The 9,413-nt window shown below is 49.4% G+C and overlaps 1 protein-coding gene across 2 annotated transcripts; it reads left to right on the forward strand.

Moving 5' to 3' along the window:
• Positions 1-2,105: 2,105 nt before the first annotated feature.
• On the forward strand, positions 2,106-7,743 carry LOC116762257 (C-C chemokine receptor type 1). Of its 2 annotated transcripts, XM_032649043.1 has the most exons (3): positions 2,176-2,244; positions 2,341-2,405; positions 5,724-7,743. In XM_032649043.1, the coding sequence occupies exon 3, from the start codon at positions 5,791-5,793 to the stop codon at positions 6,856-6,858; it is 1,068 nt and encodes a 355-aa protein (XP_032504934.1). In that variant the 5' UTR covers positions 2,176-2,244; positions 2,341-2,405; positions 5,724-5,790; the 3' UTR covers positions 6,859-7,743. The 2 variants fall into 2 exon arrangements, with proteins under 2 accessions (XP_032504933.1, XP_032504934.1); XM_032649042.1 differs by lacking the exon at positions 2,341-2,405 and having other exon boundaries at positions 2,106-2,244.
• Positions 7,744-9,413: the final 1,670 nt, after the last annotated feature.

Raw genomic sequence — 9,413 nt, forward strand, 5'->3', positions numbered from 1 at the left:
GTCAAGGACTCACCATGTCTCTTTCCTTAGACTTGACCAAGGAAGAGGCGGGCCTCGCAAACCTGTGTTGTCTGGAAACTCATCTGGCAGCAAAGTACTACAAGTAGGCAGATGCAGACCTCCCGCTGACTACCACTGGGGGTGGGGCTGAGAGGTGATCAATTCAGCAGAGTCCTGTAGTGGGGCAGGGGCTGGGTGCTTAGCTGTGCCGACACTAGCTGGCACGCATCGGAATTTCCTGGGTACCATTCAGTGTCCCTGGCCACACATGTCAACGTGCACCTCTACGTATTGTAGGCTGTTTCCTGAAAATACGAGGCTCCCTGCTTATGGAGCAAGCTTGACCAACGTGCAGGCAGACTGGAAGTCAGAATACCCCAAGAAGCAGCCCTCGACCAGCAGTGAGTGGGTAGAGATTTGATGGACACACGCTCAGTTTCCTCACCCCTCCGGCCGTCCCAAAGTTGGGATGACTCTGAGGGGTGTCCTAAGTTCCCTAGTAGGACCAAGCTCCTGGCTCACAGCGGCACTGGCTCTCTAACACCCTCTTCATCGGCTCCTTCCCTTCCCCGTCCCACTTTCCCCTCCCCTGAAGTGTTACCTGGGATCCCCTGCAGTGTTTCCTGGGATCCCCTGCAGGCACATTACTGGAATCTGCATCAGGGTTGGAACCTGAGAGATTCTAAAGTAACACAGGCATTTTTAATGTCTTCAGCAGCACACCAAATCATGCATTCAGATGTGTGTGTGTGTGTGTGTGTGTGTGTGTGTGTGTGTGTGTGTGTCTTCATTTAATCCTCTCTATGAAGTAAGTATTAGCTTTGTTTTACAGAAGAGGAAAGAGACACTCAAGAGAATAAATAAATAGCACGCCCAAAGTCAGTAAAAGGTGGACCTGGGATCTGAATGCAGGACTGTCTGATACGTGAGGCCCATCACTGTTGCTCCCCTCACGCCAGGCCTGGTTTTTGCATCAGGCGGCAGGTTCCAGGCTCGCCCGTAGCTGTCTGTCAGTCTAGTTACTTTCTGCCTCCTGCTTCCTCCATCTCTCGAAGATGGGCTGCCGAAGAAGGAAGACCCAACCCCAGAAGACTCACGGAATATTGTACTGAAGGGCCCACTGTCACCTCGTCTGAAGTCTTCGTTTTACAGACGAGGGAACTGAGCCTTGAGGAACAAGTGACATTTTCAAAACACATTCATTCACATTTGTGATTTCTGAAATAGGCACTTTTGCAGCGATCCTGTGGGGAAGGTTCGAGCACCCCCATTTTACAGAGAAGGAAATGGAAACCCAGAGGGGCACAAGCGCAGTGGCAGCAGGAGCTGGTAACTGGGGGGAGAATCCTGACAGGCCTTGTGCGTCAGCCACTTTTCCGGGTGCCAGGCACTCTGTGACGCTTTCCACATACAGGCTGACCTCACGCATCCTCCTCTGAGCGCTAAGTATTCAGTGTTCTTCTTTGATGGAGTGGTATCCAAGGCTTCAGAAGACACAGTGATCCATCCACATCTCAAGCAGAGAGCTTGGGCCACTGCGTAAACCAGGAACCCAGCATCAGAAAGGGACAGCCGAAACCCAGCCAGCAGACCTGTATTCACTCCGGGCTGGAGGCTCCTCGTGGTAAAACCGCTCTGTGGGGCTGTGGGGCAGAGACTGGGGAGCAGTCACTGGCACAGGCACGTAGGGGTGCCAAAGAGAAGCGGCCTCCTGCCTCTCTCAGGCTGAATGAGCCGGATCATTTTGAGGAACAGGACCCAGGTTTCCTGTTTAAATCCTTCTTTTGCAACCTTAAAAAAAAAAGACTGCTAAGTGAGGGCAGGAACTCTGTGCCCTGCCCCCGTACCATACACATTCCCACCCTTCTGTTTGCTTCACCAAGTTCTGGGAATACCTCATTGCCACCCACCTCACCGTGCTCAACTCCACCCATTCCCCTTAAGGCACAGAGCCCAAAGGAGAAGTGAAGCTGAGTGAGCAGAAGAATACCTCAGAGTGCATTTGGCCTTCAGGAACTGGCCACCAGTCGGTGTTGTGGCCATTCATGGACACCCAATGGTACAAGAAAGAAGAACGTTGTCCCCTTCTTGTTGTTCTGAAAGACTGAGACCCCAAGTTCTATCTCCATCATCACACTGGAAGCTGAGGACTTCTGACTCAGTCAGGACCTTGACCTTGAATTCATAAAGATTCTAAAAGCTCCAGAGACAAACGCTTCATGGACACAATCCCCTGAAACCAGTGTAAGTGGCACTTGTCTTTCCTGTTCATCAGTCACTGTTGAGGGCAGTGTTGTTTGCATGTGGCCAGGTTGGACTGTAGTCCTTCTCCCATTGCAGGAGAAGACTTTTTTACCTGGCTGTCTCCTCAAAGGTGGGGAATTCTTCGCAGGCCAGGCAAATGTGTGAGTAACGCACCCGTGCATCTGTAAGGCAATGAATTGTATAGCAATACTGAGGATGGAAGGATTTATAAGACTGGGTGCTCAGATGTAAAATAGGTTGTTTTTTTTGTTTCTGGGGGGTTTTTGTTTTTGCTAAAAACAGGATGCTTTCTTGTATGATTGGTTGTTGGTGAATTAAGAAAGTCAGCCCAGTATTAAAGGACAGGAGGCACTTTCTCTGGAAAGCTATTCAAGACACTGACAGTTGCCAAATTGCCAAATTTCCCCATGTAAACAAAACCCAAACGTGGGGTAAGATGAAATTGTAGCAAAAGGGAAGTATTAATTAGAAAAACTTTGCAGTTGCAAGGACGATTTGATACTGAGACAATTTCTTAAGAAGACTAGACCCAAGGATCCTCAAAATCAGGACTGTGGGATGTCTTTGGAGGAGGTAGGATTTCACCTATGGGAAGGCAGGGAGCTGGCCAGGTAACCTCCTGGGAGGCATCCATTCTGTTCTAACAAAGAGGCAGGTCAGAATTTGGTTCTGAAAATACAGGGACATGGGGACTACTTGGAGGTATTTACTTCAACCTTTCCTCCTTTAAATCTGGAGGGTCCCAGACTTTCAGAATTAGAAATTCCCAGAAGTTTGCATAGCCTGCCCCCAGGCTGTGTGCCGCTCACTGACCCTTTAGCTGGCTCACAGGACAACTGTAGGCTACTCAGACTGCAGGGCATTGATGTGCTGGTAAATGTTTAATAGCTGACTCTCCTGAAAAAGTGCCCTGATAGCTAGTGTTTCCTGATTTCCATGTGTAAATATTCCTATTCTGGTTGACTCCAAGCTACCAACATGCTGAATACACACTGCTGGCTCTTATGAATTAGTGGAAGGCACCTCCTGCACGCCACCAGGCCAGGGTATCTTCTACCATCACAAACTGCCCTTTGTCTGTTCAGAGACTTCCCCAACTCCGAGGTTAAAGGATGCTGGCACTGGAAAGTTCCAGGCTCCAGGGCTGCCGCTGAGCACTAGTGCAGTGACCTGGGGCAGACTTTTGTGGCAGACTGCAGCAAGGCTAGCACATGGCATGGCAACATGCTCCTTTGGTCTCTCCTCCAAGGCCTCACCGCAGCCCATCTCCCTTTAGGAGCAACATACTCTGGAGCTGTTGCCTGCTGCCTGACACGTTGGGGAAATAGTGAATGGAGTTGGAGGTGGGGAGTGGTAGGAAGGTGACTCTCTGTTCAAATGGCACCTGACAGTGCTGACTCAGTTTGCCTTCACCTTTGCCAAAATTCCCCAGAAACTGGGCTCACGGGCTCAGCCTTGCACCCCTTGCTCGCCGCGCTGCCTGCTGCTAACACGGTAAACCTGGCCGCTCACCCACAAGTGCTGACTGCCAAGCGGAGCTGTCAGCACTGGCAGTGGCAGCAAAAATCAGAAATTGCCAACACAACGTGTTTGGTGACTGGCAGCTTAGGCTCCTCCAGAAAGAGGCTTGACTGGGATATGCAAGTTCGGAGATGGTGGAGTGAGCCATAGGGATGGATTTGATGGGAAATGACAGTCCCCCAGCCAGGGTGCCCAGCAACCCACCCCCCACCCCCCAGCCCCATGTGCCTTAATCTCCGAATGCCACTGCGGAAATGTGAATTTTGTGAGCAGGAAACATTCATTAAGCACTGGAGAAGGAAGAACACTGGAGACTCCAGCTTCAAGATGGGAATTATGATGTAGGTTCCACTCACTTTACTGATTGGTGTTTAGGTCAAATCAATTTAGATTGATGGCCACATTTTGGAAATTTCAAAGTGTAGCACAGATGGAAGGGACTGTCAGTGTCCATCACTGTCAAGCAGGATTCATCTTCCAGATTAACTAGAGAGACCTGGTAGGGAGTGGGGTACATTGGCCAGAATAGGATTGAAGCCTGGGACATTCCTGGTGGTGCTGGGCCTCAGAACGGGACCCCTGCAGGGAAGGAGGTCCCCTAATATTTACTGAGGGCACGATAATTGCCAGGGGATGGCTCAGACTTTGCCTTAGAGTAGCCCTGCACGGTAAGGCTTACTTTTCCACATTACAGATGAGGAACGGAGGCTCAGAGAGGTAGGTTAACTTATCCGAGGTCACAGAGCCTGTAGGTTACACCAAAGCCTGTGCTCCCTTTGTGGAGGCGTCTTCAATAAGTGATTGGAAAGGAGTGCTAAAAACAGGGTCTGGGGAAGTTCTACAAAGGCACGCTATCTAGTGGTTTTTTGTTTGTTTTGTTTTGAGGCAACCCTGGTTAAAAATATCCAAAAACTTAGGAGAATTCCAGCCTCTGTCTGGTCACTGTGTGACACTTCCTGGCTTGGGGCTGTTCTGAGCCTTTCTTCCCCCAAAGCCCCGTCTTCTCCATACCATGTGACCCCATTCTGCCTAGCCTGTGCTTTCCTTGAATCCTCCTCACGGCTATCACAGGAGGTTACAGTGTTACCCGGGTAACCTCAGAAGACCGTGTGACGTGGGCCAGGCTGGGCCCACTCTGGTGTCCTCAGTGTCCTCATCTGCTGAGGGATGGGTTGACCTTCTAGGATTTCACTATGGCTGCACTATTGGTGTTTGGTGTAGGGTAATTTTTACATTACAGGACCTGCCTACCAAATGACAGTAGTGTCCCCCAGTCTTTGTGATGACCAAAAAAAAAAAGAACACGTTTTCATGTGCCCCCAGGGCACTGTGTCACCCCTGGCTGACAATCTTTTTAGCCCCAAAAGCCATAAAGATCCGTTTGTAAGTTTTTGACTCTCAGTCTTGACTATTTTCCTTCCCAGCATCCCTCTGGGGACACCATGGTACAGAGTCAATGCTTGTGATTGGGGGCAGGAGAGCCATGTGGTTTCAGGAATGGGCCTGAGAGGTACACACCTGTGTTTGAGCTCCAGCTCTTGTTCTCACTACCTTTGTGTCCTAACTACTCCCAGTTTGTGTGTCATCACCTCTAAAATGGGGAATGATAATGGTACCCCCTCAAAGGTTGTTTAACACTAAGTCCAGGGCCCAGTTCATCGGAAGCACTGGGGAAGCACTGGTCATGAATAGTGTGGTGAGGCCTCCCTTTGTCTGTGCTCTCCATCCACCGGACTTTTCCTTCACAACACTCATTGCCAAAGCAATGAGTGATGTGTATACGCCTTGTTTATTAATGTGTTAGACGACCAGTTGCATGAGGGCAGAGAGGACCTGGGTCTCCCTTGCTCAGCAGGGCATGGTACACAGTAGGCACTCGGTAAACAGTTGCCAAGTGGTTAAAGACATATAATCACTGCCTTGTTCTTGTTACCCAGAACCCACGTCCTTTAATAGCAAAGTAAACACGGAAACCATTTCCCTTGACCCGTGGGAGAAGCCAGGATGGAAACTTCCACCACCCCAAAGAACTATGACATGACCACAGAATACAACTATGGAGACGCAACCCCGTGCCAGAAGGTACAGGAGAGAGCCTTTGGGGCCCAGCTGCTGCCCCCCTTGTACTCAGTGGTATTTGTCTTTGGCCTGATAGGCAACATCCTAGTGGTCCTGGTCCTCATGCAATACAAGAGGCTCAAAAGCATGACGAGCATCTACCTCCTCAACCTGGCCATGTCTGACCTGATCTTCCTCTTCACGCTGCCCTTCTGGATTGACTACAAGCTGAAGGATGACTGGGTTTTTGGTGACAACATGTGTAAGTTGTTCTCTGGGCTTTATTTCATGGGCTTGTACAGCGAGATCTTCTTCATCATCCTGCTGACCATCGACAGGTACCTGGCCGTTGTCCATGCTGTGTTTGCCCTGCGGGCTCGGACCGTCACCTTTGGTATCATCACCAGCATTGTCATCTGGGTCCTGGCCATCTTGGCTTCTGTCCCGGGCTTGTACTTTTCCAAGACCCAGTGGGAGGCCACTCACTACACCTGCAGTCTTCATTTTCCTCCTGAAAGCCTAAGAACGTGGAAGCAGTTCCAGGCTCTGAAACTGAACGTCGTGGGGCTGGTGTTGCCTCTGTTGGTCATGGTCGTCTGCTACACAGGGATTATAAAGATTCTGCTCAGACGACCAAATGAGAAGAAGTCCAAAGCTGTGCGTCTGATTTTTGTCATCATGATCATCTTCTTTCTCTTTTGGACCCCGTACAATCTGACTGTGTTTGTTTCTGCTTTCCAAGACTCCCTGTTCACCCATGAGTGTGAGCAGAGCAGACAGCTGGACCTGGCCATACAAGTGACGGAGGTGATCGCCTACACCCACTGTTGCATCAACCCCGTGATCTACGTCTTTGTCAGTGAGAGGTTCCGCAAGTATCTACGGCAGTTGTCCCGTCAGCTGGTCGCCGTTTGCCTGGCTAAACGGCTCCCCTTCCTCTCCATGAAGAGGCTAGAGAGGGTCAGCTCCATGTCCCCCTCCACCGGGGAGCATGAACTCTCTGCTGGGTTCTGACTCAGGCCCCTGGAGGCTGACCCAGGACCCAACAAGAGTGACCTGCCTGGCATGCCGGCTGGGGAGGAGGCAGCTTGGGTGTCCTGGCCAGATTATGATGCCTGACGCAGATGGAATGGTAGCCACGTGGGGTTGAGGGAGCTCCAGGTGCTCCAGACCAAATCACCTCTGGGGCTTGAGTTTTCTCTGTGAACTTCCCTTTGGTAGAAAGGAGATGAATAAATGAAACGGGACATTCCAGAAGACTGGGACAAAGGATGACCAAGAAGGGCTTGGTCACAAACAGGAATTCAGATTTGTGAACATTAACATTTGTAAACCAAACCACTGAGCATCTGCCACCCTTGCCCCATCACCAGTGGACTTGGAAATAGTGATTTCCACCACGGACTCCACTCTGAGCCGAGAGCCAGTCAGGAGCTGGTGGCTGCCTCCAGCCACCCACCCCACTCCCACTGCAGGGTTTAGGCTCTTAGAAACCCTGAGGAACCTAGGACTCACGATGGAAGAACTTGACATCTGATGGTGGGCTGGACACAGACGAAATGTAAATGCTGTGCTTCTTGAAATAGCCAGGGAGCGGAGGAAGTCATTACTTCCATTTAGCATCCCTTTCTTTCTGAATATTTTTCAGAATCTCCCTTCCCTGTAAGTTGAGGGATGTGGCGGTAAATTCTGACAGCTTTATTGCAGAAATTATTAACAGGTCAAAGGAGACCGGATTGCTTTTCTTCCTCTTGGTTCTCCATCCAGACCTTTTAGTTGTGTGGCTCAGAGTTTTGGCAGCCACCTTGCACACATCAGCAGAACAGGGACCTGGTGTGCAAGCTGATGGGGTTTGAGGCTGGGAGGGTAACGTCTACCAGGAAGGGTGGGGGCCCTGTCGATGTATTTACTCTTCCACTGTTGTTGTTTTTAAGTAGCAGTATGTTGGGAACACTTTCCTAGGCAATAAATTATTTCAAAGTATTGGTTTTGGTGCCTGCACTGAATTCTACCACAGGAATTCACCCTAATTTACTCCACCTACTTCCCAGTGATTGCTTGTGCAAATCAATTCAGTCCAGCAGCAGTGACTAAGGGACCTGCTTTGTTCAGAGCCAGCTCTTTGGGACCTGGGAGACATGGATACAAGAGGGATGTCTGTTCTCACAGAGCTGTCAGTGCAGTGGACAGGTACAGGGATGCCATCTGAGCCCAGGCGGGACGGGTGGACCTGCCCCAGAGCCCATGGTGCCAGGGCAGCAAAGGGGAAGAAGGACTCCATCAGTCAGAAAGCACCCTAAGTGAATGGGTGTCCCACCTTACATCACAGTGACACCATTGAGCTGGCCTCTCGTGAACACTAGAATTTTGTGCTCTTACCAAGTCACCCTCTCCTTCAGTCAGGGACCTACTGTGTTTTCCTGCTGTCCTTATGCATGCGAAGAAGCTGGTGTCATGAAAGTTTAGCAAAGAAGCTGGTGGCAAAGAAGCTGGTGTCATGAAAGTTTAGGAACTTCTTGTCTGGGGAAGAAGCGATCACGCTGCACTGGGTTTATATACAGGCTTCAGGAGCAAGGTGGGTGTCAACTCTCCACTTGTAAACCTGCCAGGCCTCTCTGCGGTGTGAAGAGAAGAAGGCTTAATGGACTTAAGAAACATTTATTTGTCCACTACTTTGGTAAAATAGCACTGCCTCAGAAAGTACTATTGGATCCACAGCAATATCATAATGAAGACTATTTCACAACATCCTCCAGTTCAATTTTTGAAATAATACTTATTTTAAAACTTGTTACAAAGGCAGTCTGTATTCATTGTAGAAAACTGGAAACAGGCAAAAATCCCAAAGAAGAAAATGGAAGCACCTGTAATTCCACTACCCAAATGCAACCTCTCTTAGCGTATTAGTGATTTAGTGTGTTACCTTCCAATGTTGTTTTCTAAATGCACGTGCACGCATGCACACACACACACACACACACACACACACACATATCCAATCACACTTAACATTTTTTTGTGTATCCTCAGTAAAGTTTGACACACAGCAAGCACTCAGTAAATGCTGGTTGAATGGATGACTCTCTGAACCTCCAGTTTCTTTATCTATAACATGAGGATAAGAGTAGTATATACTCCATGGGGCTGTTCTGAGGATTAAATGAAATAAAGGAAGAAAAGTGGGTCGATCTTTCTCCAGCTCCATCAGATAAGAGATCTGACTCCTCCTGCCAGGGCCCCTCCTTGGTCACTCAGGACGCCTCCAGCCCTTCCCAACTGCCTGCATCCCATCACCTCCCGTCCCTGCCCCTGTGTGAACGGGCTCACACCCCACGTCCTTGTTATTGTTCTAACTCTTTTCTCCTTTTCATCCTTTCCCTAAGATGGATGCATAGCACAAAGAACTTCCATCTCCCCCACTCCAAACTCCCCTACTGTCAGCTTTTTACCACATTTGCCTTAAATTCCTTATTATCTTTTTTCCTTCCTCTCTCAAAAGACGGATAATGCAGAGATACTTTTTTTTTTTTTTCCAGAACCATTTGAGAGCAAGTTGCAAATAGGATGCC

The sequence above is a fragment of the Phocoena sinus genome, chromosome 11, assembly GCF_008692025.1.
Source record: "Phocoena sinus isolate mPhoSin1 chromosome 11, mPhoSin1.pri, whole genome shotgun sequence".
Taxonomy (NCBI): Eukaryota; Metazoa; Chordata; class Mammalia; order Artiodactyla; family Phocoenidae; genus Phocoena; species Phocoena sinus.